Source organism: Aphelocoma coerulescens, chromosome 4 (assembly GCF_041296385.1).
Source record: "Aphelocoma coerulescens isolate FSJ_1873_10779 chromosome 4, UR_Acoe_1.0, whole genome shotgun sequence".
NCBI lineage: Eukaryota > Metazoa > Chordata > Aves > Passeriformes > Corvidae > Aphelocoma > Aphelocoma coerulescens.
In genome coordinates, this window is record NC_091017.1 from 77,256,719 (window position 1) to 77,284,142 (window position 27,424).

The 27,424-nt window shown below is 42.4% G+C and overlaps 1 protein-coding gene across 1 annotated transcript in view; it reads right to left on the minus strand.

Annotated features, from left to right (window-relative positions):
• DNAAF9 (dynein axonemal assembly factor 9) overlaps positions 1-26,791 on the minus strand; it is a 66,852-nt gene extending 40,061 nt beyond the window's left edge. Inside the window, exons 1-10 of the mRNA XM_069014788.1 lie at positions 26,703-26,791; positions 17,314-17,393; positions 11,737-11,856; positions 10,792-10,916; positions 7,409-7,505; positions 6,110-6,216; positions 3,641-3,718; positions 2,450-2,548; positions 1,599-1,654; positions 447-582 (exon numbers count right to left, since the gene is read on the minus strand). Of these exons, the coding sequence (XP_068870889.1) occupies positions 447-582; positions 1,599-1,654; positions 2,450-2,548; positions 3,641-3,718; positions 6,110-6,216; positions 7,409-7,505; positions 10,792-10,916; positions 11,737-11,856; positions 17,314-17,393; positions 26,703-26,785 (981 nt within the window). The 5' untranslated portion in view covers positions 26,786-26,791. The remainder of the gene's footprint in view (positions 1-446; positions 583-1,598; positions 1,655-2,449; positions 2,549-3,640; positions 3,719-6,109; positions 6,217-7,408; positions 7,506-10,791; positions 10,917-11,736; positions 11,857-17,313; positions 17,394-26,702) is intronic.
• Positions 26,792-27,424: the final 633 nt, after the last annotated feature.

Below are 27,424 nucleotides of genomic sequence, written 5' to 3' on the forward strand. Positions count from 1 at the left end.
TTTATTCATAAAGGTATTATCAAAAAAAAAAGTGTCTTTTCATTTTCTTTTTTAAGAAATGGCTAAACAAATGTGATTAAAATAAAATCTGTGTGTCACAGTAAGTGTATCATAGAAGATTTTCACTTTGTGGCCAGGACACAGATCCTCACAAACAGCATTTCCCTCTCCCCCACCCACTTACAGCACCTTTTACAGTTGTCTTTTTACAGAGAATAAATTATTTTAACTCATTCACCAGTCCCCTGATTAAGAATCCAGTATGGTTTTTAACATGGAAAAAGAAAGAAAAAGCAAATTTGTTCCTTAAACTGATGGATTGCTAAGCTGCTTTATGTTAAGAAGAATGAAGTATTTAACTTATGGAAGATAACCACAAAAAATATACGAAGAAAAAGAGCATCTACAATGCTTTAAAATCTCAGATAACTTCTCCAAAGGCTTACCATATGCTTGGCAGTGCTTCCACCAAGGCCAGTGTTTCGAACCAGATGTCCTTCAGACGGAAAATTAAAGTTCCCAGAGTTCAAGTTTTCCTTCGTGGAGTGGCTGCCAAACAGGACAAAGGGCTGCCGGCTCGGGCTTAGGAGGAGAGAGGGAATCACCACCAAAACATCACAGGAAGTTTACAAACAACAAGTGAAATCAAAGCTTAAGTGTAATGGACCAACTGCTGAATTTCTCACTACAAGAGTGGGATCAAAAAAAATTACTAAAGCTGCACAAAACTTCCCACTGAAAAGACCAAACTCCAAAGAAAAAAACCCACTTGCATTAAAAAGATGATCAATTCTTTAAAATACAATAACATATCTCAAGGCTGTTCCCAAATGCTCTTGGAAGATTCTTTTATCTTAAACTGCCTTGAAAAGCTGCTTAGTTTAAAATTCACCATCTTGGAAAAAAACGCTGAAAAGACCGTGTTGGCATTCTCCAACAGGTAACAAACAAAACTATTTTGGGTTCAGTTCTGGCTTTGGGCCCAAGACTCAGCTGGAGAGGTCAAGGATTTTCTTTTCATGATTGCAATGCAAACAACAGAGGATGCTGCCAGCAACGAAGGGCATTGAATTCCACTGGTTTGTTCCAAATACTGAAGAATGTGCAGAGAGATTCAAGAAGATAAACAAACCTCAATTTAGCTCAAAACAGCACAACGTGGATTTTGCAACACAACCTTCAGCTAAACAACAGCTTTCAGTTAAAACTCTGCCATAGAATTACAGGATGGTTTGGGGTGGAAGGGACCTTAAAGATCATCTCAGTCCACCCCCTGCCATGGGCAGGGACACCTTCCACTATGCCAGGTTGCTCCAAGCCCCATCCAACCCAGCTGGGGTTTCCAGGGATGGAACAGGAAAGGAACTGATGATAATGCACAAAATTTCATGGTATATGTAAGAACTACAGCATTAAATCCTGTGAAAATTCAGCTTATCCTTCCAGGAACTGCCTTTGCATGGGGTTTTTTTTCCCAGTATGAAATGGGATATATTGAGATGATCCCACAAGGAATTTTAAGCATTATGGCATCAGGGATATGGAAATAAAATATTGAAGAACTGTTGACACCCCAGGGAATAATGACTAATAATTACCTGTTATCTGTTATATGGCTTGAGATCATGCCATGGCTGAAATAACTTCTAAAGGGCTGTGAAGAATTGAAAAAAAAAAAATTATTAAGAAGTACATGAACAGAAGTGTGAAATATCCTATCATTAAGAAAAAACCTGAATTGTCCTTCTCAAAGAAAACTCCTGAACCCTCAAAAATACTTCCAACCTCCACAAACAAACATGAACACCACTAAGTCTCTCATATTTTAAATCATTGAATGGTTTAGGTTGGGAGGGACCTTAAAGCCCTTTTAGTTCCAACCCCCTTCCATGGGCAGGGACACCTTCCACTATCCCAGAAGAAGTAAAAAAATGCTTTAAAAAAGCATTAAAATGCTTCAAAATGCATCCAAAAGCAACAAAATGCTTCAAAACGCATCCAGAAAAGCATCCAAATGCTTCAAAATGCATCAAAAAAGCAACAAAATGCTTCAAAAGCAACAGCCACCCCCAGAAATCCTGTGCTATTTTCTCCCATGCTCTGTGCTCCCCTCAGCTATGTACGAGGTTTGATATGTGCAAATTCAACTGGTTAAGCCCTGCACATACCAGATTCCATCCAAATGAAAGTTAATCTACCTACAAATATCTCTTGTGCATCTATAAATCACCTAAATTGAATTATCAGCAAGCAAACACTTGACTGAATTACCCCAGCAATCCTAAGCCATCATACCATGGATTTTTAAGGTGGGTGGTAACTTAAAAAAAACCCAAACCATGCATTTTTACTCCTCAAACATGAAAGGTGAGATGGGATAGGGAAAAAAAAAAACCAAATAATGCATGGATAACAGCAGGATTTTCGAGGATTGCTGAAGCAGGCCTACCTCCCCCGCCTGAGATTCTGAAAGTTCCAGAATGAAGGGAATTTCAGTGTCAAAATTAGCAAAAAAGTTGGTCCACTGGTGTTCAAAAATCATTAAATCCTAGAAGGAAAATATTTGACATTACTTCCCAAGGCAAGTGTTAAGAGAAGAGAAAGGAAGGCAAAGATGACATTCCTTTATACAGACTGCCCAATGAAACAATAAACTCAAGAAAATAAATATGTTTTAAAAGATAAGGACATTCTGCTGGCTTTCAGGGTGTCTTTTTGTGGGTGTGTGGTTTATGTTTATTTTTTTCAGAAAATTTAAATCAATTTAACAACAACTTTCAGGCTGAAAACTTCGAATTATGATAAATAGGTCTACTCAGAAGAGACTTAACAGGTGTAGGGTAAATCCCAAACATTAATCTCACTTCCACACAGAGAGGGAGAGGTGAAATATCAGAGAGTGATTACTTAGACTGAGAGCCTCATAAAAACTTCATGATACTTTAATTTTCATTACAGCAGTTGATTAAACAACCAAATTGGTGGGAACTACTAATATTTTATTAATAAAGAATAATTCCTGCTGAATTTGCTACATATTAAATTGCTGTCAAGCTAAAATATTAATATATACCACTAATTATAACATATATATACTATTAAATTATAAATACTATTATTTATACAATGCTTTCTCCTCTAGCACTGAGACCAGAGCATGGCATTAATGTGAGAATCCCTTCCCACTGTTTGTATTTCCCAAAGCATCAGGGCAGCCACTGAGTGTCACTGTTCCCCACTTAAAGGGGTTACAAAGCATCCTGAAAAGTGCTTTTTTTTCTCCTGGAAGAATGGCTGTGTGTTAAAAGGGATTTTTTTTAACCCTCCTAGCTGCAAAAGGAGGATTAACACACAAAAACACAGCAACTTCATGTACTTTGTACATGGTTTAATGACACGAAGAAAAACTTCCAGGAGAATTTCACACAAAGTAAGAAATTCAAGGAAACCAAGACAAGTTATTTTGGTGTTTTGCTGAGTTTTTGGTAGATTTAAGGAATGGAAGGAGACCCTGCAAGCAACAGCAGGCAGAGCCTGTAGATTGAGTCCATAAACTTAATTAAACAAAACAAAATCACAACACTTTTACTCTGTGGTTACACCAAGCAGGAGCTGATGCAGAACATTTCACCTCCATTACCTCAAAGAGCAAATCCTCCAAGGACACAGGATCCATTTTGCTGTAGGTCTTCCACAAGTCAACACTGACATCCATTAACTGAAAGAGATTTTAAACACATTTCTCTGAAAAACACCACGAAGAAGGCCACAGATTCAGGTTTAAGCTGCACTGAGGCAGCCTTTAACACACTGCCCTGTCTAACAGCGCTTCTTAACTCTGATTCCACAAATATTTTTACCCTGTCACAAAAGAACTGACCAGATCCAAGTGCAGAGACTCATCTCCTCCAGTGAGGGTTTGAACTCCGTGCAAATCTTTCTTTGCATCCTCCAAACAAATCGTTTCACAAAGTTTTTCAGTTTAATAGCAAAGAGCAGCATGAGCTGGTGCAGGCAGAAGGGCAAGGTAAGTTTTCTAAGACAGCCAAGAAGCAGATTCCAGGGTTACTCATCCTGAGCACCAGCCAGTTCTTGCTCCAAGCTGATGTCAATTTAGGCTAAGACAGTTTAACTTTGCAATACTTTCTTCCAAGTAGTAGGACAATGCATATGAGAGTGATATTTAAAAATATATTCTTAAGGGACGCTTGCATCTGAATGATTTCTGCATTTACAGGGTTCCCCACCACTCACTCAGTTAAAAATAGAACACTGGCTGGAATTTTCTTAACCCACTGCTTTAGAGTTATTCCAGGTACTCATGTAATTAGGCAGGTTAATAATGATTTCCCAGAGCTCACTCCCAGTCACCTATCAGTAAATTCTCTGTATTACAGCATCTTGAGCAACTCTGACTTCCACAGTAAGAGAGCAACTGCCTTTAAAAAACTGGGAAAAATCCTAAATTATCATCCTTCAATTATATTCAAATCTTAGAGAACACACACCAGAGGAAAAATCTCAGAGGGAAAGTCTGAGCTAAAAATGCACCTAAAAACTCCCCTTTTAATAATGGAAGAAGTATTAATTTATAGATCATTTACAGTGATCCCAAATGCACTTCCCTCCCAGACTGGCTTCCTCCCCCATGAGTGACACAGAGCAGCTGCCTGACAGAGAACCACACAAACACTCATGTAAGAAGTAAAGAATGTCACTTCCCACTTGAAATCCCCTCATGATTTTCAAGGAGGAAGCAAGCAAGAACTCCAGCTGGAGCTGGCTGGACTGCCAGAGCCAAGGTGATTACTCTTAAAAAAGAAGTCCAAGAATTTTCCCTGCTCCTTTTTAAGTATTCAGGAGTGCCTGGTGACAGGATCAACTCCCTGGAGCACACAGGAGAGGTTCTGTCTGTGCCACAGTGTCTCAACATTTTTTCAGAGCCTCCACAGATTTGTGAAATGAATTGGGGTAATTAAAGGGCAATTAAAGACCCAAACAGCTCCTGAATTGTCGGTCAAATTTTCATTGACTCATTTCAGACATCAAGAAGGACTATTGATTGTTCTCCCCAAAGGTGCTCATCTGTTTGCACTCTGTATTTAATGATTTGGGCAGGTTCACACCACAAGGTGTTACAGGACCAGTGATGGAATGGAAGAAAAAGCCTGAAGAAAGGAACCAGTGGAAAGAGAACAGTGCTCAGAAACACAACATGAACTCACAGAACAGATTTCTGAGCAAGCATGTACAATTCTAGATATGATGAGACTTCAACAATGGCACTATTAGTTCTCTGGGGGTTTTCCAGCTATCAGGAGTCAGACAAAAGCCCACTGTGGCTGTAAAAATGGAAGAGTGATAAGAAAAATGGGACATCTGCATTGCTGTGGCAGAGGTTCAAAAAATGAAATCAAAGAATCTTTAAACAAGTACAGAAATGCAAAACCGTCATCTGAAAATGCTGTTCAGAGCATAATTAATAAATGGGCAAATCAATGACAGAAGCTGCTCAGAGTGGAACAGCAAATCATTATTAAATATAGGAGCAAATAAATCCTGACTGATGCCCTATTCAGCAGGGTATGATGACCCATGAATACAAAATGTCAGTGAGAGAAGGAGATGCATCTCTTCAGTCAAAACCAGTGACCCAAGAAATACAGTCACTTCTTATTTCCTGAGCTCATCTCAGGGTGTTTGTGACTACCCAGCTCCTCCTGCTCAGCTCTTGAAGATTTATAAACCCTCTAAAAAATTAGGGGTAAAAAAAAAAAAAATCCATGTAGGGGTAAAAAAATTGGTTATTGGTAGAGGAGGCTCTAGAAGGAAAGGAAAGAAGTTCTAAATCATGGCAGAGGCCTGGGGAGAATGTCCAAATAATGGTTTATCCAGGACAAAGTGCTGTGTAGCTCAAAACAGAATCTCAGCAACACCATCCTAGCACCGTTAAAACTCAGTTTTACAAGAGCCCAAAAAACTTCATCCAATTTAGCAGCTCACTCGAGCAGTGAGTCAGGACTAGATCATCTCAAAAAGTACTTTCCAAACCAAACAATTTCATGAGTAACTTCTGCTTCAGGAAGCAAACAAGAAAGGAACCACTCACTTCGTATTTCATGGTGAAGAAGCCGTCGCCGCCGATGCCCTCGAGCGCGAAGGCCTGGACGATCGGCCACTTCTCCACGATGAACATGTCAAATATCTGCAGGTGGCCTGCAAAGCAAGCACAGCAACATTCCCTCACAAATCCTGGCACTTCAGCTCTCTCTGAGGCCTTGGGATTCAACAGAGGGTTCCATTTATCCCATCTTTGTACAACTGAAAATCGTGAAGTGAAGAATATTTTTTTGTGTAGATGGCGGCTTTTAGAAGCTCCTCTACACCCCAAATTTTGTCCCTTTTTCTCAGGATATTCCACATCTCCTTGCAAGCTTCATTACAAGCTGATTAACAAAGCTGCCTATTAAAATTCAAGATAATAAACAGGGAGCTTTGCTTACTCCAGTTCCTCAAATACTTGGCCTTAAGTAAATACTGCCAACATCCCAGAATCCCAGACCAGTTTGGGTGGGAAGGGACCTTAAAGCCCATCCCATTCCACCCCCCTGCCACGGGCAGGGACACCTTGCACTTTTCCAGGCTGCTCCAAGCCCCATCCAACGTGACCTGGGACACTTCCAGGGATCCCCAGCTTCTCTGGGCACTCTGTGCCATGGCCTCACCATCCTCACAGGGAGGAATTTCTTCCATCATCCCCATTTAATCAGAATTTTAAGTTGGGGAAGAGGAAAACTCTTCCTCTTGGCACACCCTGGTGTAGCTGCAAACCATTTGAAGTGTCATTATCAGCCTCAAGCTACTCAACTTCTTCTCATCCTTCCTAACACAGAACCCGTGTCCTTCCCCCATGAGCCATTAATGACTTTCCAGGCAGTCAGAGCGTATCAGCCTTCCCTAAGGGAAGCAATAAAGAAATAGGAATAAAAAAAGAATGCAAGATTACATTGCTGAGGCTCAAGGCTGGCTCCAGATCCCAACAGGAAGCCGTGCAGGGCAGTTTTTTTCAGTACTAAAAAAAGGAAACTTGCATAAAGAAATGTTTATTCTTCCCTTGCATAAAGAAGGATTTATCTGGAGCTCCCATGGGAACAGAGAACTTCTGTAGCAGCTCAAGACACGTCTCTGAATGCAAATCATTTCTCTGCCTCATGCTGGGGGCATTCATTCCCCAAATGAACTCTGAGGGCTTCCAGTGCTCAGAAAGAAATTCAACTCTTAAGGAAAAAGAGGCTAAAAGGAAACTAATGACTTACTAATCCTTATTTCTCTCCTAAGGCAAGGAAATCTTCATTCCCTGAAGTTGCAGGGTGCAAAACACTTTCACCCTGAGCATTAACCACCCTACCTTGGCAGCTGTAGGGGATTCCAATGCGGCTGCAATCCCGGACCATGTCCACAAAGCTGGAAATCTTGAATTCCTCTGCAGCTTCTTCATCTTCATACTGAAAGAAGTCATTTCAAATCAAATTGGATTAGGCATGCCCTAATTTGATTGGTAATAAAGAGAAGATGCATCATGTACACCACTAAAATATCGCCTACAGCCTCCAGAAGGTCAAGAGAGCCTCTTTATTCTCTGTATTTTGGAAATCCCATCATGGCAGGGATGCACTCAAGCCAATGGAAGTTGGAAAAAAATCCAACTTCAGAGCAAGGCTTTTAATCATAACAGATGAAGGCATAATTATAGACTTTCTTTTCAGCTTTCAGTGAAGTCTTTTAGCATCTAGATTTGAAAGATAAAAGTTACTTTGAGGAGACCAACTGATGTGCCACGAAAAACATGCCACTGAGGGAAGAAAAATTGAAATAAGATACTGTTTTACCAGCTAAACAACACTAAGCAAGGAAAATCAATGACAGAACAAGCCTCAGGTCACAGATTAGGCAATGAGAACCAGTTTTGGTCTGAGGGAGAGGTGAACTGCAGGAAAAGGAGGAGGCAAGGAGAAACCCTCATGTAACACTGTCTGAACTGGGGACTTCAGCAGACTGAAGAGCAAATATCCTAACTCAGAAAAGCATAAAAACCAGACTGAAGAGACAAACTACACTCCAATCATTTTTGTAACAGCACACAAACCTGAAAACACACTGACTTTGACATGAAAAGGCACCGTTTAGCAGCAAGTCTGGAACCAACAGGTCGAGCCCTGCTGGCTTCTTCAAGAGCCACTTGTTTTCTGGAGCAAGATCAGAAGGCAGAGGTGTTTTGCCTATTTTATTTTTGTGTGCAGTGGTCTGAGCTTCTCATCAAGGCAAATTACATGATTATGAACTTTTTGTGAGCTTCAGGGTACACCCAACACGTTTATTTTGAGAACAAGTTCTTTTGAGCCAAGCCTGAATTTAAGATGCAGCCCCAGCTCCTCTGTGGCGTGTTCCTTCTTCATTCCCAGGAAGTCAGATCAAAGTTGCAGCTCAAAGCCAAGCCCCAAACAACTGCCAGTTTCTCAGGACTTAAAAATGTCATTGGAATAAGAACTTGGGTTTTGGCAGGGTGCTAAAGGCTTGCTCACAATCTGCTGTTGCAGGAATAAATAGAGCCAGTTCAACTTTACTACATCAAATTTCAGTATTTTATCCTATTTGGCCACTTAAAACAAGGGTATTTCCTAAAGAAAAATTGGGGTTTTTTTCCCAGTAACTAGGATATTCACTTAAACTCTTGTGGTCTAGTTAAAGCAAGTAGGAAGGGAAAAAAGGAAGGAGGAGCTCTAGGTTTTGCCAGAGCCAGGTACAGCACTGTTTTATTTATTTCTAAAATTCTTGCACTTTTTTGGTTTCATTTTTAGGAAGTTATTTCTATCACTAAAAAAAGTACTTAAAAGCCACTGCAGGCAATTCTCCTGTAAACAGGATGCACTTAAAGCCTGACACAGCAACGTTTTGTCTTTCAGCAGTAATCTAGGAAACAGGCAATTCTTATACATTGGGAATGGGACTGGAAGTGCTCAGCTCATTCACATCAAGCAGCAATGAAGTAAAACTGGATCTTCACCTTAAAAAAACCAAACCTTTCCCCTGGTTTTCATAAAGAACGAGGCACATGGCTTACCTTGCCAGTTACATCATTATTTCAAGCCAACACTGTGTGATTAAGGTTCCTACTTACCACGATAAATCATATCAAAGCCCCTAAGCAGATGAAGCTTAAAATACAAGAGCTGAGATTGCAGTTGCACTGGCAACCGTGTGGTAAGAACTATTCTGTTCCTGATTCCAAAGTGCATGTGTTTTCCCAGCATCAGATTTGCCCTTTCAGCAGGGATTTTGGCAACAGAAAAGCCTTGTGAAGCCAGGCTTTAGGTTTTGATAGGGCATGTTGTAACCTGGAGCTCAGCTGTTTTATCGTAACAAAAATGATCCCTCTCTGCTGCACTCCTGGAACTGTATCCACAACAAGTTTTGGGACCCATGGAAAAGGTACTTATAAAGTGGAGGAAGTTCAGTGGAGAGCCACCACAATCAAAGGGATGGATCACTTGCCCCAGGAGGAGAGATCCAGGCTTGCTCAATATCTGCACCTCAAACCCACCAAAATATCACTGAGACGGTGAAGCCAGGTTCTCCACAGTGGTCATGACAAAAGGCATGATTTAAAACATGAAAGGCTTGGGTTTGACAAAAGGAAATACTTTTTCAAGAGGAGGACAGTGAGGAAATGGAGTAGACAGCCAATAGAGGTTCTGCAGTCATCATCTTTGGATGCTTTCTGCATCCAGCTGCAAAAAGACCTTGAGCAACCTGATCTGATCTCACCACTGAAGCAGGAGGTTGGACAAGATGATCTCCAGAAGTCCCTTGTAACCTGAATTATTTCCTAATTCTGTGATCTAAGCTATTAACCAGCCACATAAAAACACCATCAGTCTATTATAAACCCCACCACTTTCAGGCTGGAAACTCAACAGAACAAAAGGTTTCTCTCCCTGACTTTCCCATTCATTTCTCCACTGGCTTCACCCACCAACATCACAGGCTACAAACCCACTCCCTGCAGAATTCACTATAATTCTAACTTAGAAAAGGAACTACACAGAACTCAATGTAGGAGTTTCAACTGGAATGAAAAGGTCCTTATTCTACACCCAAAGAGTATTTTCAATTTTTACTCCTCTAAAAATACTTCACAACAATAAATTGAGTTTTTCTAGAATACTTTGACCTTTAAATTCAAGATGAAACTCACACCAGTCACGGAATGTAGTGGAAGTGAGGTTAATAGTTCTTGAAAGAAAGATTTCATAGTTAAAATGAAAATACATAATGAAGATTCTTGATTTTAAATTACTTACTAAGCCCATCTTTTCTAATGCTCTAAAACTACTGGCAACCAATGCAAACACTGCTTTGGCAGCAAACAAGGCTGTTGTTGGAAATCTCACTGTTGACTGGGATATTTGATTCAGATTTTGCATTTCTCACAACCCACGCTTTTTTTTTTCTCATTAGAAGATCACTGACTCATTTCAAAACAAAAGCAATTACTGGGAGAGAGGAGCAATTTGTCTTCACGCTCCAACAAATAGAAGTATTGACAACATATTCTTCTTGTACACTTTAGCAAATGATTAATACCCACATATACACACAGATCACTCCCCTGCTGAGGATGAAAGGGAAAAAAGGCTTCTGGAAAGAATGTTAAAAAAAAAGTTTCATTTCAAGGATCAGTTCATTAACAAGTTCATTAGCAAATCTTGTCTGCATTCATTTTTCACTTACCTCATTTTCAGTCAGACAGTGGAAATGCAAGTTCCTCCAGTGTGCCACATAGGGCAAAAGATGATTGTAATTCACAGGGTTGCAGTACAGATGAACACTGTCAGGTTTTATTAATATGATTATATCTGCAACAAGCAGAACAAATATTCCAGCATCAGGACTCCACACACAAAAGAAACTGAACAGAAAACATTTTTTTCTATCATGAACCTCATTAAAAAAAGAAAATTGTTCAACTCTCTGAATGCAGTGGAATTCCTTATTTCTTTTAAACAAGAAGAAGAAACAGTTGGCAGCCACATGCAGCTCCAAGTACAAGAGCACTTGTTACTGTTCCAGACAACTGTGGGGTCATTCCCAAGTCTTGCACAGAACTTGCATCAGCCTGTCCTTTGTGCAGCCAAGAGGGTCAGGATGAGTCCTCCCAGAGCACTTCCAGAAGTCTAAACTCCAGCTGCTCTTGCCTGACATTACATCAGAGCTGCTCCAACTAAAAACTACCACCACCACCACAGCCTGCAGGGGAGATATCCAAAAGTTTCATGCAAATAAGGGAATAATAAGCTGTGATCACAGTAACTGGCCACCTTCCAAATATGACAAAGGTGAGTGAATGTGGTGAAGTAGAAAAGAGCTCAATTACTTTAGAACTACAAAATTTTGATCACACAATGATTAATGACATGTACATACACACATCGACTGAACTAATGGGCTGGAATTGTGTTAGTTTACAACATTTGAGGTTAACTTGTGGAGCATAAAACATGAAATATATTCTTTAATCATTTAAAGAATGAGTTCTTCAGCAGTGTTTCTAAGAAGATATTTTCAGGCATAGATAGACAACTTGAGATTTAATGACCTTTTTTTTGTGTGTGTGTGTCCCTTTTTCTGCTCATCTTCCATCCAGAACAGGTAAAACATGCTGAGCACATTACTCACCATCCAGAACTTCCTCAGGAAAGCCTGTCCTTTCGAAGTCGTTGTTGTTCTGGTTGTACAAACCAAAGAGCAGATAATTTGCCAGCTCCCTGCACCCTTCATTGTATCGACTGTCTATCCCTGCAAAAGCAAAACCACAGGGGAATTGTTGTGTGTCCTAACACTGTACACCTGAAAAGTTTGTTTTCTTCCCCGATTTATTAAACTTTAAAGCAGGAGTATGAACTCAACTCCTCAGATGAACACACTGGGAGAACAGGATAGGGAAAAAGGAGTTTTTGCAAGATCGCTGCCACATGCTGACATCCCAATTTCAACCTAAATCCACAAGTATTCCTTCAAAAATTTAAATGTCTTGGTTTTTGCAGTGCTCTGCATCAAAAATTCCATTTTGTCTAGTAATTCACACATCTGTCTGGATGCAGGATGCATTCTAATTAATATGTTCTTGATTGAAGCTTCCTAACAAACTAATCCCGTGACCCAAATCTCCTGCTTTAGAATACATGATTAAACATTATCTTATCAGTGTTACAGTGCAATCCCTGAGTCACCAGAGAGCCAGTGCAGACTTCTGACAAACTGTGAAAAGATGTTCTGACAAAACATATGGGGCACAAAGAGTTTCCAAGGAAACCTTTCTTGGTCCTTGGGAAAATTAAATGAAAACAACTGAAGATCTGGAGCATATCTGGAGACAGAAGATAAATACAAGAAGAAAGGAATGAGGTCACAGATTTAGAAAGTATTTTCATCTCTCTGGATGACAGTCACAGTCATAATTCATAATTCTACTGTAATAAATCCAGTTTTCTCAAACAAGTAAAACTGCACATTAAGCAGCATCCTTGCCATCCACATTTCACAGAGGTCACCAGTCTTGACTGCCAAAAAATTCCTCTAATGGCAAGTTTTCCTACCAAGTTTTATTAGGATACAGTGGAATGGCTGCCAAGAAATTAGGATTTGTTACATTAGGATACAGTGGAATGGCTGCCAAGAAATTAGAATTTGTTACCACTGCTAAAGGAGAGATCAGGACTTTGATAATGTAATAACATGGCCTGGACATCTGAGTCTCAGGACTTGAACTGGAAACCAAACCAGTCAAGAGTCATCTGAACTTGGCAAAAATTGGAACAAACCTCAGGTTCTTCTACTTAGCTCCTTTTTCCTGTTATGCTTCAGCTTTAAAGAGCTAACCAGATGCTGTGTCTGCATCCAGCTACTGAACCTCACGTCTTAATAAACTCCTTGCTCATTCAGTACCTTTGGGTAGCTCACATGTATTCCAGGGTATCTGATATTTGGTGTAAAACCATGGAACAGACAAATTCAATTCCTTCAAATCCACACATTGCACCACTGCACTCCTTGGACGTACCCTGAGAGGTTTGGGACTCACCATCCCTGGAAGTGCCCAAGGCCAGGTTGGACAGGGCTTGGAGCAACCTGGGATAGTGGAAGGTGTCCCTGCCCATGGCAGGGGGTGGACTGAGATGATCTTTAACGTCCCTTCCAACCCAAACCATTCTGTGATTCCCTGTGTTGGGAAATGGAGAAGCTGCCTCACATCTGTCCCAGCTTTCTCAGCCCTCAAAAAGTCTTTCCTGCCGTAATCTTTGAATCCTCATTCTCCTGCTGTTTCTGACCTCTCATTCATATGTGTCCCTCTATTTTATTTACATTTTCAGCCCCATGAAAGCAGGCACACCAGTGTAATCCGGAATTTAATGGGACTCAACATCCAATTATTGCTGCCAAAGCCCTTGTGTCTAGGTGGGATTTTAGTTACAAACAAGTGGAGACTCCCTTCTTTCAGGAAGAAACTGCCCCATTGTTTTAGGGAACTCTATTTAAATGTAATCCGTCTCCTTGGAATCAGCTGTAACCTTGGAAAGTGAGCGCACACAATGTCCTGAAGATAATCTGTTTTACTGATTACTTCCCTAACTGAGGCACCTTCTGAAGGCTGTCAGAGGAGCAATAATCTGACACACACAGGCTGGGAGAGCTGGGGGTGTTCAGCCTGGGGAAGAGGCTCCAGAAAGATCTCAGAGACCCTGCCAGTGGCTAAAGGGGCTCCAGCAGAGCTGGAGGGGGACTTGGGACAAGAGCATGGAGTGACAGGACAAGGGGGAATGACTTCCCAGTACCAGAGGGCAGGGTTAGATGGAATACTGGGAAGGAATTGTTCCCTGTGAGGGTGGGGAGGCCCACAGAAGCTGTGGCTGCCCCATCCCTGGAAGTGTCCAAGGCCAGGCTGCACAGACCTTAGAGCAAACTGGGATAGTGCAAGGTGTCCCTGCCCATGGGACAGAGTTGGAACTACGTCATCTTTAAGGTCCCTTCCAATCTAAACCATTCTATGATCCTGTGATTGTAATTTCTGGAAGATCAGAAGAAAAATGAGAACCTGCCCTCATTAAAAAAACAAAAAAAAAAAAAAAAACAAAAAAAAACCAGTTCTGATGTCACCATCACTTGAAGAGTTTGAGTTTTTATCTGGGTGCACCAGCTTCAAGCAGGGAAGATCTTCCAAGCCAAACACCAAACCCCTGCTTTTTCAGTTAATGACAGAAGGAGGGGAAGAGAAAACAAAAAGATGTTAAAGGGGGACAGCTGACAAATTTAACTCTTGTAACAGAGGATGTGGGTGAATTTACTGCTTTCAGAGCACTGACAGGCATGCAGGGAAGGCATTAGTTTAACAGAAAACCATGAACTCTGCAGCATATTTGGGATTTGTGGTCTGCTTGGGTCTTTCAAGTATCTCATCCAGACAGGAGCTTTCACACAGAGGCTTTAGTGCTATTCTAAAGAAACTTATGGAGTTAAAGGAACAGATAGAGTTAGCAGAAAACAAACAGGAAATGAAACAATGACCAAGATAAGATACCCCCGAGAGCATATCAGGAGTCCTCCCCAGAACAATGGGCAAGGCCATTAATTAGGAAACCCCGACGCCTGTCTCCAGCTGAGCTGGGAGTTTGGTAACTCCCCCGCCCGTTCCCAACTCATCGCCAGGGTGTGGGCAGACAATGACTCAGTCTGAGCCCCGAGGAGCCGTTCCTGCTCCTGCTCCTGCAGCCAGGGCTCAGCTGCCCCTCAGCGAGCCCATTCAGTTTGCTAAATTGGCAGAAAACATCCTGGCCAAATCCAGGGGGAAAAAAATCTGTCTGCTCGGTAAGATGATGTGGGTGCAAGACACCGAACACCCGCCAGCACCGATGCAAAATGCACGTGGGGACATCACGGAGGGAGCAGGGAGGTGAGGCTGGAGGCAATGGACACATCACCTTTAGACACTGGCTCAAAACCAACATACAATTGTGGAACTGCTGGCAGAATAATCCTTAAAATAATCTCTGTTTGGAAAGGGAATGTGATGCACTGTCAGTGCAATGTACTAAGTGTTCTTAGAATGTGGGAGAAACCCCAGCAGGAAGAGCTCTGTGTAGGATGGATATAATAGAGAAAAAATAATCTACAGAAGTAGCAACATGTGAACTAAACCAAGGTAAAATAAAGATTTACTGGAACAGCCTTGAAAGTATCGCCACACTCTTCGAGGAGAATAAAAAATAAGTATCAATGTTTGCAAAAATTCAGCTCAAGCTGTGCTGAATAGTGAAACAGTTTGATCCACAATCAGAGCAGCTACAACTACAGTCAGGTACAGACACACCCTGCTAACACTAAATGCACATCCCCAGAAATCAGAGCAACTGAACCACGAGCTGAAAATCTCTGCTGAAAGCTGCAAGAAACACCACTATCATAAACAATAGTTTACAGTGTAATTTAAGTAGACCAGCCTTAACAGCAACACACTCCAGCTGAGACATCACAGCTTTTTAAAGACATCTGACATGCCAACCTCCAAATTCCTTTTTCCTGTCAGTTGTGAGGCTTTTTCTCCCCAGCAAAAAATGCAGGAATGTTACCATGCAACCACTTCAAACTCAGATCAGAGGATTCTTTTTAAAAAATCAGCTGGAACTACATTTAAATACTTGTATCAACAGTGGGTCAGTTCTCATCTCTCTTTGGGATATCACAATGCTGGGTTTAATTTCAGTACAAATATTAATGAACTTGAAGCAAAGCTCTGGAAGTTTATGTTTTTATCTCACAGGCCAGTATGAAACTGAAGTTGAGGTGAGGCAACTGCATTTACTCCAGGCCATTAAAAGCAGCCAAGTGAAACAGAACATGCACTGACTGTAAAAAAGCAGAGTTATGAGTATCCACTTTCCACACAAGTCAACAGGACTCAGAATGTAAAACTACATGGTTTTTGTCATCTGAAGCTTGTATTTGATGACAGATTTAATGCATTTATAACAGTGACATGCCTGTTTAATGGAAGTTATGCCAGAAATTCTGCAGGCTACAGGAGCCAGGTCAGAGCAGACAAGAGCCCCATTGTGGGTGCTGAGAGATCAGTGCAAAGCACAGGACTCCCAACAAAACACACCTCCTATATTTCCATACCACAAGTGCTTATTTACTAAGAGGTATGGTCTTATGAATAGAATTAAATCCTCCACATGACACTGAGAATTACACAAAGCAATTCCTTTGCTTTCCTTAAAGCTGGGCCATGCTCTCAGTGACTGTTCTTTACCTGGGACTTTTTCTGCAGTCTCAGAGTTAACAATAATTAAATACTGCAGTGTCATCAGTGAGATGGCACAACTTATAATGTTTTATGAAATTAAATTAGCAGCAAAGACAAAACCCAAGGAGTTTATCCTGTATGATTAAGTTTCACTGGAAGGCTGACACAGTGACCTCACAGACCTTTTGGCTGTACAGTTACTACTTAGCCAGAGATTTAACCTCTTAGCCCAGAGATTGTAGCATATGAAGGGTCATGTTGTACAGTTGGCATTGACTCAAAGAGAATGAGGTTATATATATATTTATAAATTTTACTTTGTGGGCCAGTAAATGAATTTCAAGTTCTTTTGCTACATCATTAAAAAATGAAATTTAAAAATCCTAAAAAAATCAGACTGTTGTATCACTCCCTACACAGAGCTTCTTTAGGGCTACATCAGACTTCTTCTCTTTAACTGTAATATATTATCTAAACAATCACTCCTCAGTCCTTTTCTCTAAGGACTCAAGTTTTCAATCAGAATGTCTGATTTTTCCTTTAATATCTTGACACTGATTATATAATATGAACCAAGAGTCAATGAAATGGAAGTAAAGCAGTACAAAACCCCTGTTATTTTCCTACAGCACACTTGCACGTGCACCTTTATTTCCTCCTGCCCTTTTCTCCCAATCCCAGAAGAAATAAAACACTGAAACCACATGCTGTTTATGTGCCAACATTTAACTCCTACCTGCTTCCCAGGTTTCTCATGCCACTCTTTAAACTTTTTTGCCCAAAATCAGTGCATAGGCTGAGGAATTGTTTAGGGACAAGAAAGTGTAGCAATCAGCTGTTCATTCCCTGAGAAACGAGGCTGGGGCTTGAAGCAGGAAAGAGACGACTGACTTCTTTCTGAAACTCGTGGTATCTTTATCAGGATAATGAGAACAAAAAAATGTAACACTAACCTAAAATGCAGAGGATTCCATCAGGTTGAGATTTGCTGCTCTGTGTCAGGATGCTCTGAATATTTCTGAGGCGGCTGCAGCTGCAAAAGAAAGAGAATTTGTTCTCAAGGTCGCTGTTGTGAAATGTCAATTTGGGAGACTGAAGAGCTGACCCAGCTTTGTTTTCTTTATTATATAAATTAAATGGACACACTTCAATTTGGGCATTTTTTCTTGAGACATGGACCTTAAATCAAACCATTCCCGATTATTTTTGCCCACTAAAAGATGAAGTCCACAGCATTGTGAGAAGACTGGAATCTGTAACTATCCCTTCTATCCACATGCTTTGTTAATCTCCAACCTGGCAAAAATTGCTGCTCAGGTTTGCCCTCACCAGGCCAGCAGCAATTCCCTTCTCTATCAAAGAACCAAAAAGCAAAGCAACATCAGAAGGGACCACAGGAGCACCTACATCCCAACAGGAGTTTGGGAAAGAGGAGTTTCAGCACCTCCAGCATCATCAGGAGAATCATTAAGGTTGGAAAAGACCTCCAAGATCATCAATTCAAACATTAAAGAGAAATGAAACAATGCCAAGTCTTGCTGAGATTTTTTACACACAAAATGAATGGTTTATTATATAAATTTTAATTCAGCTGTCCAATATTTGTCTTTAAACCAGGCAAAAATTCCATCTGCAACAACCAGATTTTTTATAATCAAAGTGAATAGTTTATTATATAAATTTTAATTCAGTTGCCCAATATGCATCTTTCAGCTACAACAGCCATACAGAGAGCAACACAATTTATGCTTCCAGGCAACATTCTGTGAGTTTGTTTAAATACAGATTAAAGACAAGAAATTTCACTGTTGATATTACTGAATGGGATTTCTTGTTTATAGACTTGTTTATAGAACTATGAGCTGTTCAGCTCCAGGAAACAAATGTCTCTCACAGAAACACTCAAACAGAGCTAAATTTATGATCAGTTCAAACAAACAATAAGTAAGGTCAAATATTTCTATTTTCAGCACTACTTTAACCAAGTAAAAAAAGCAAATAGGTCTTTTCAGCAATACTACAATTATTGTGCTCTACTTTCTCTGAAAGAATGAACATGAAAGGTTTCCATTATGGCTAACCTAAGTGAAATTCAAACATCAGTGATAAAGGACAGACAACACTTCATTTAGAGATATTTTCATGGGAAGCACAAAGTCAGAGCAAACCACTCCAGAATTAATTTTTCCCATTTTTAAGACACATGTTTCAGTTCTGAATCCCTCAATTATTCTTTTGACCTGAAACTTTCCCATTTATATTATATACTCTGCTGGATGATGGATGGATGGATGGATGGATGGATGGATGGATGGATGGATGGATGGATGGATGGATGGATGGATGGATGGATGGATGGATGGATATTTTGATCCAGTCTTAGATATGGAAAGGGAAATTAAAGCCACTGGTGACAGCAAAGACACTTCATCAGGTACTATCAGATGTTTGCCTACATGGGTGATGCCAGGAAATTCATGAAAACCACACTGACCTTTATGCTGCACACTTTAGCAACTACTAATTATTCATTCCTTCAAACCTCACCTAAAACTGAATCTCAGAGCTAGACAAAATTAAGATTTTGTATCTTATTCTGGAAGATTTTCATCCCATCAATTAAACAGGAGCCCAGATCAGCCGGGTGAGAGATGATTCATTACAAGCTGTGCAGTGCTCATATTTTCATACTTCCCATATCATGAGATAGAGAGCAGGAAAAAAATCCCCAGACTTTTCACTGTGGGCACAAACAAATTGGACTTGTTTCATTTGTTGGTATGGAAACAGCAACACAAGTTGCACAAGCCCACAGTTATTTGAGGAGCAGCTGCAGGATCGCTGGAGCCTCTGTGAAAAAAACAAGAACGTGGAAGCAACTTTTTGTACAAAGCTGCCCATAAATGAAATCCTCCTCAAAATGCTCTTGACCTGCCTGCAAAGGAATCGTTTCCAGGATTCCTGAGAGGATCTGAAGGACAAAATGGAGGAAAAGCACGTCCAAGGACTTCAGCAAGCAGCTCCCAGAGTGACTTTTTAATCAAACGTTTGCCTTATCAGAGGATGCATCTTCCTGTTTCTGCTCAGAGTGAGGAAAGAAAGAGTCAACAGAAAAAATGCTGAGGGCACAAGAGGGAGATTTCCCTTCAGCTCCTCAGAAACAAGATGCAATAATCCCTCTGTTACTCATGGTCAACTCTGAAGGCAAATTTAAGTAATTCTCCAGCCAAACCAGGTCTTTCAGGACTGTGCAACATTTTTAAAACTTCTTGTCCATTATAAACACAGCAGGAATACATAGCTTGATTTTGCTATCATTTTCCCCCTATACTGATCACTTATAGAAGAATGGAATAGTTAAAACTCAATTTCACAAAGAACAAGTATGGAAACTCAAGGGGAAAGATTTTTCCATTTATTAAAAAACATTACCATATGAAACAAGGTAAGCTGTTCCTAAGATCATTAAATTTTAATTTCAAAGGCTTCCACACAAGAGTGACCCACTAACACACATTTATTATTTAAAAGAAGTAGTGTTATGAGTCTGTGCAAGAAGACCAGAGCAGAGAAAAGCAAAATAAATGGGATTTAAGCTTCTTGAGTTCTGGGAAAATACTTTCTCATCAGTTCAAGTGGTGGGTAGAAAAGAGGAAGAAGAATTGGGGGAGGAGAGTTCTTGCAAGTTGGGTACTTTTTCCTTCCTGAAGTTTTCAGGTTAGGAGTTTTACTCTCCTAGAATTACTTCCGTTATTTTTCAAATAAATTATAACTTCGGTACAGCCCTTAAAAATATTTAAAGTTCTCAGATGAAGCTGCTAAGACATTTCTGGCAAGTAAATCTGGATGTCAGTGCTATGTGTCCTGACATAAAACGTGAAAGCACAGAGCAAATTATATGTTCATTATTTCACAGCAACATGCATGACCAATAAAGATATTTATTTCATTCTTAATATTAAAGAGACCGTTAGCAGAATATTTTTCCTTGCCTCATTTAAGAAGCGGTTTCTATGAGAGAATTCTTTGAAAAAGCTCCTTCACAGAAAAATTTTCAATGTCATTTCAAGTGTGGATAAATCATTACATTCAAAGGCTGACACTAAACACAGAAGACTTGTGTGCCTGAAGAAAGATGCCATTCAGAAACAGGGAAGAGAATAATTAGAATTCTTACAACATGGTTCTAAACAATACAGGCTAAACTGTGTATAAAGTCAGACGGGGGAAAATAAAGGCATTTTCTTGGATTTCACATTAAACAGTCATCTGACAAAAACAAAGAGACTGTCCTGGGAACAAAAATCCGTGACTTTTCCCGTCTCCAAAACAAGCACTGACTTCTTTACTCCTTTTCATTTTACCCCAGCAGCACAAATTCAAACGGAAACAACTTCCACTGAAACCTGTGGGCCTTGGGATGCTTCCCTGGAAGATCTGGATCCACCATCTACATAACCACAGCTAAACCTACAGTAACCTGCTGCTGAAAAATCACCATTAGGTATGTCTGGAAACACAGTCCCAAGGAAGCTCCAAAATGCTGGATTTCCATGAGATTTGGGCAAGAGCTGGAAGCTCCTTACCCGCTCATATCCTATGAGACAACTTCTGAAGTGGGTAAGAAGTTGAAACAGGTGAAGAGGGAATTTTTGCAGCACTTTTGAGCAGAAGATGGGGTTTCTGTGTCAGTTTAAGCCAGGATAAAATCTCCCGGTGCTGCAAGGGACAGTCTTGCCCTCCTCGCTGCCTTTGTGTCTGCACTAACGATCTTGAAGCCATGTGTCAGGTCGGATCAGCTTATGGATCCAAACAACCTCCAGCCCAGGAATTAAAAAGAAAACAACGCTTTCAAACCACAGCAAGCTGACCTGACTGCTGATGAAGGCAGGTCAAAAGGCAAAGCCACGTTTTGGGGTGACATCTGGCAATAAAGTCTACTTGGGCCAATTAAGGAACTGTACCTCGAGGTACTTGATATTCCCATAATCTTGGACTAGATCCAGAAAAAAAGGGGAAGATAATTGACAATCATTAACTTCTAAGAATTAGTGCTCATCTGTTCACGTCTTCACACTAATTATGCAAAGCACCTCGCTTTACAACAGCCAGCCTGTCACAGCTTGGTAACAGACACGGCGCTGCAAGGCACGTCTGTTGGCAAATAAAGAGAATATTAACAACTGTGCTTTTCTCAATCACAAAGAACAAATACATCTCCTCAAGAAAGCCACGCGGTGCTTGAATTTCCATTTGATTGCGTTTGTTTTCCCACAATGTGGCGCTTTTTCCCCCGCATCCCTGGTTGCTGGCTGGATTTAGCCTGCGTGCAAACTGCCTTTTCTTGCCGTGGTCATCTAGCGGCACCGAGGCAGCACCAATATTAGCATTGATCCCTGCTCGATTCCCGGTGGATTCCCACAGCCGGGCTCACCATACGCCGGGCAGGGCTGCAGCTGTGCTTAACACCCAATTCAGCCCACAAAGGCTCGGGATTTCGCTGTGCTCAGTGTGTTTCGCCTTATATTGGCAGATGTTTCGCTCCTCCCCCACAAAGGCTTGGCAGCTCTAAAAAACCGCACGTGGCCGAGGTTTGATGGATGGCAGAGAACGAGGGGGAAAATCGGAGATATCCCTGGCAAGCTGGGGCGAATCCTCGCATGAGCAGGGAATAACTTGAATAGATTCGCGCTGTCTACCTAAGACAATGGTTTCAACATTAACTGCCCGATTTACCATAAATAAATAAACAAAATAGAATGATCAGTCACGGGGTTTTTTTCCCCCCAAATCTCACGGGTTATTAACTTGCTGTTATTACCATCTGTTTCCACTTTACTCCCCGAAAAATCAAGTTTAGTTTTCTGGGGTTTTTTGTTGACCTCACGATTTCTATCAGAAACATTGTCTGCTTGTATTTAGAGTCGAGGATTTCCCTGGATTTCCCACAGTCTGACATTATCCCCACCTCACTGTAGCTGTGAAAACAGACACCAGAAGTCAGGCCAAGCTAAAGACTCTCAGAATTTCATGGATTTCAAAATAACTCTTTCCATGCTTGGCACTCACAAAAGACAACATTCACCCACCTTAACATGTATGACAATTTTCCAGCTATTTTCCAAATTAATCTGCAATAAGCATAGGGATCTATATAGGAGATAGAGTCATTTTTTAGGAACAGTGAGAAGTAAATATTAAAACTGGACATAGATAAATACACTAAGACTCTGGGTGCATTTTCAGGACCAAACTCCTTACTTCTTAGCCTTAAGTGAACAGGAATATTCAATTCCGTAATCCAGAGACCTCAAAGCACACAGGAACAAGCCTGAATCTCTCCTTACTAGACATCTGGAACTGCTTGATGCCATTTGCACATCACAAACTTGTTGAAAATCTTTATCAAATGATGGGTTGCCCATCACTTACACACCAGTCAGACCCTCAGCTTTGATGTTCTCCCTCCTTACCAGGCTGATCTACAAAAACCATGAGTGTATTTACACTTTCTTAAGCTGCAGCAGGTTATGAAGAGCACCAACTATTCCCCGTCGAAAAACATTATCAGCTGAGAAAATGACAATAATTGAAGAAACAGCAAAGAACAGCAGCTTGAGGGTGATTATTCTGCTCGAGGGTGATTATTCTGCCATAGCTCACACTGATTAAAAGACACAGGGCACTGCCTGGCACCGGAGCAGAAATCAGAAGTTAAGCTAAGGTGCCTCAAGACTAAATTCACCTTCAGGGCCCATTCCTGGGCCACAACCTCTGCAGCCACGTGGCCACAAAGCTCCAAATCAGATGCTCTGCCCTCAGTTCAAGCTGGATGATCACAAAGGGAGAACTCCACCTGAAGGTCCACCAGCAGCTGAGTCAATGCCGTAGCTCTGCTCCTTACCTTGGCAAATTTCCCTTCTACCTCTCCATCAATCATATGGTTCCACATCCCTCAATTTTCACTGTAGAGGACCCTTATTTCCCTAACGTGGCAGAAAACCATCCATATTCAAGGAATGGGGGTTGGTTCTCTTTTTTTCCTCCTGTACTTCAGAAAGTTAAATCAACTCTCTCTTTGCATTGCTAAAATACAGCGCATTCCTTAAAAAAAAAAAAAAATCCAGTGAAACTGTGCTCTTACAAAATGCTGAACCTCGGCGTAATTACATAAGGAACACATGGGCACAGACAATCTTTCATCACAGACAAGTCCCCTACAAAAACTGGTTGGGAAACCACAACAACTCTTTGGTCCCGTGCTCCCAAATACCCCACCCATGGAAAAAAAGCCACATATTTAACCACGATGTGATTAACAACAGAACAGTTTAGAGCAGGAGAATGTTAAGCACAGAGGAAGAGACAACAGAAAAATTAACCCAAGGACTCATTTTGCATTTCCCCACACGGACACATGGTGAGAACTCATCTGTATTATGTTACCAACATGGATAATGAATCATGAGGATTTGCTTACTCTGTTTTACATAAAGGTAATTCAGATTGGGCGGGTGCAGAGCGCTCTGAAATAGAACAAATCTGCACTGATCTTCTGATGGAGATATTTAAAACAAGCACTTAACAGAAATTTTGTTCAGAAGTGCCTGTATTCACAAGGAAAACACTCATTCAGCACTAAACACAGGCACATGAAAGATGACATCACCTCCCAAAAAGACTTCCCCTTTTTTGGGCAGCACTCCTCTCTTACTTAAGGGATTTTTTTCTTTCTGTTTCCAAACCCATTCTTTACTTGTTACAATGTCGAGGGTCGCCGGCGCTCAAGGTGCCACATGGCAGACAAAAACTCTGAAGTATGTGGAAGAACTCCAAGAATTATCTCTGGCCCTTTCTCTAGTCTTTATATAGTCTGAAGAATTTTTCCATTCCTGTTTGGGAACTTGAGGGCGGGGGGGGGAGGGTAATGGATTGTTTTGTTTTAAGTTATTTTTATTAACTGCCTGCTATCTGCTGACTGCCTGGGAAATTTATTGCAAACACTGGCCTCCATCTGGCCTGACAATAAAAAATAAAAAAGAACTGCACAAGACTGAATGTTGAGGAGGAAAAAAAAATTAACAGATGACATGGCTCCTACAAATGCACCAAATTACAGTTGCTGGCTGCATCTCCCAGTGGAGCTCAAAAGCTTGCAGATGTTCAGAGACTCTTAATGTTCTCATGACAACTCTAAAATAGGGTCTCAGATTACAAAAATCACTCAGGAAGAGGAAGGCTGGAGTGGAAACCATTTTCTCTTTCAGCATTTTTTTTTTTTTACCATCTTGGCATTTCGTTACCCATCATGAATTTTTAGATACTTTACAGCTCTAAAGAAGTAACAAGCTCTTTCTAAGCAATTAAGATAAATTTATTCAGTGAAAAAATTATTTGAAAAGGTCACTTTTCATTCTGTCTTATTATCAATTCAATTTCTAACTGCAGGCAGAGAAGGAACATAACCAGCACAGAACAGCCATATTCACGTGTTTCAGGCAAGCAGAACAACCTCCATTTCTCTCTTTCTCTCTGCAGAATTCCTCATTTCACTGGCAAATTATCCAAAAAGTGAAAATGCCTTTGTTCTCTCCTTGTACTAAACATAAAAAGCTATTTGGTTTTGGCGTTTGTTTGTTTTTTATTTGAAAATCTACAGCAAACACAGACCCAGGTAGCTTGGCCAAGTGTTTGTCTGCGATTCACGTGCAGCATTCCCATTCCCTTATTATCTGGCTTCCCACTGGTGAATACTTCCATGTATTGTGCTGTAACTATTGAAAGCATCAAGCACTTCAGTTCCTGGGTTGTCCTTTGTGGTACCATAAAACAGAATCATGGAATCATTTCAGTTGGAAAAGCTCTCTAAGACCATCGAGTCGAACCATTACCCCAGCACTGCCAAGGCCACCACTAAACCTCTCGTCCCTAAGCACCACAAAAATGTCTTTTAAATGCCTTTTAAATACCTGGCGACTCCACCACTGCCCTGGGCAGCCTGTTCCAGTGCTGGGCAATCCTTCCTGCAGAGAAACGTTACCTAATATTCAACCTAAACCTCTCCTGGCACAACTTGAGGCTGTTTCCTCTATTCAAACCCTTCAGATAATGGGCTGCAGCTTCATACATATGGGTGCACCGTAAGTCTCCAAAAGGAAACACAGCTCTGGCAACCTACGGCTACCTGAGCTGACACCTGAGCCAATGCCACCATCTCAGATGTCCCCATGACCCAGCTCCTGTCAAGCCCTATCCCACATACTTCTGAAGCTCAGGACATGTCATTACCTTTGTATCCATGCCCCCCCAGTAGGTGCCCACATAAATACAGCGTCTTCTTTCTCTTCATAATCCCTCAGCCCCTCCCAAACCTCGGCCATCTCTACCCTAATTCACCTTTCCTACCTTTCACAAGCCTTTTTATTCCCTATTGCCAAGGCAGCCCGTGCCTATCCCTTCCCAAATCAGTCCCAGGCTTATCCGCACAGAAACACGACCCCAAGCCCATTCTCTGCACACCAGCCCTGCTCCAAGCCCCCCTTGGTGTCCTCCTGCTCCTCATCCATCGCAGCCTCCCACACATCCTCCTTCGGCAGGATTCCGGCTTTGCCAATCCCTACACATCCACAAGGTCACATCAGGCCCCTGTCTGCCGTCCTGTCAGGGCCACCAACACCTCCCTCCTGGCAGCCACCTGCCAAATCTACCTGTCCCCATCAATCCTTTCCCTCCCGTTCCCAGCCCCTCACATGCTGCTCCAGCCCCCCAAAACCCCCTTAAATGACCCCAAATCCGACCGCAACACCCCCCACAACTCTGTGCCCCGGCACGCCAGAAATCCTCTCCATAATGCCTCATCGTTTCTGTCCCACCCCCAAAGCCGTGCACCCCCATCCTTCCCACCCCAACACCTTCAATTAGGTGTTAATCCCTATTTTATTCCCAGTCAGCACCGTCAGCTCTGTGGACACCCCACTTTCTCCCTCACCAAACCCCTTAACATCGCATCCTACCGCTTACAACTCCTCCCCAACCCCTCTATCCCAGCGCACCTCAGCGCCTCCAAAGCCCTGCGCCCCCATCCCTTCCACCCCAACGCCCCCAAACAGGCGTTTAACCCTATTTCCTTCACAATCAGAGCCACAGCTGTGAAAACCTCAGCTTCTCGGACACAAACCCCTCCTCACTTCATCGAAACCCTCCATATCCCTCCCCCCTTCAGCGCGCCCCCCAACATACCCCCACGCCCCATACCCCCTCTCCACCCCACAGCTCCCCTCAGCGCAGCCCTGCCGCTCGCTGTCACCCCCCTCCTCGCCTTCCCCGCTGTCCCCTCCGGTACCTGACGAAGGGCCCCGGGGCTCGGGGCCGGGGCCGGTGCCGCGGGGGCGGCGGGAGGAGCGCGGAGCGGCCGCACAGCGCCATGGCGACCGCGATGCGCCGGAGGGACGGGGCGGCTCCGCCACTGCGGCCCTGCGCCCCGCCCCGCCCCGCGCCGCGCGCGCCACTCGGCCCGGGGGGAAGCGACGTGGCACGCCCGCACCGCTCCCCCCGCTCCCTCCCTTTCTGCCCACGCAGGATTCATGCCGAATTTTTGTTGTCGTCTCGCAGGAAGTGCGGTCGGGAATTCTTGGACAGCTGCCGGCAGCTGGGAGTAAACATAGCGGGGATGCGGATAGTCACCCCTCCGGCAGGAATGGGCTCGTCCAACTCCAGCCCCCTGCTCACACACCCCTCACGCCCCCCCCGCTCACTCATGGGCGTGTCCAGCCCCTACCGCTGCTGTCGTTCCCCCCCCCCCCCCCACCCACGACGGGGTGTGGGCTCGTCCGATCCCAAGGAGCCCCCGGGGAGGGGGAACAAGGGACCCTCAGGGACCCCGGGGCAGGGGTGACACGGAGTCCCCTGGAACCCCCTGAAACCCTCGGGGAGGGGTGACACGGAGTCCCCTGGAACCCCCTGAAACCCTCGGGGAGGGGTGACACGGAGTCCCCTGGAACCCCCTGAAACCCTCGGGGAGGGGTGACACGGAGTCCCCTGGAACCCCCTGAAACCCTCGGGGAG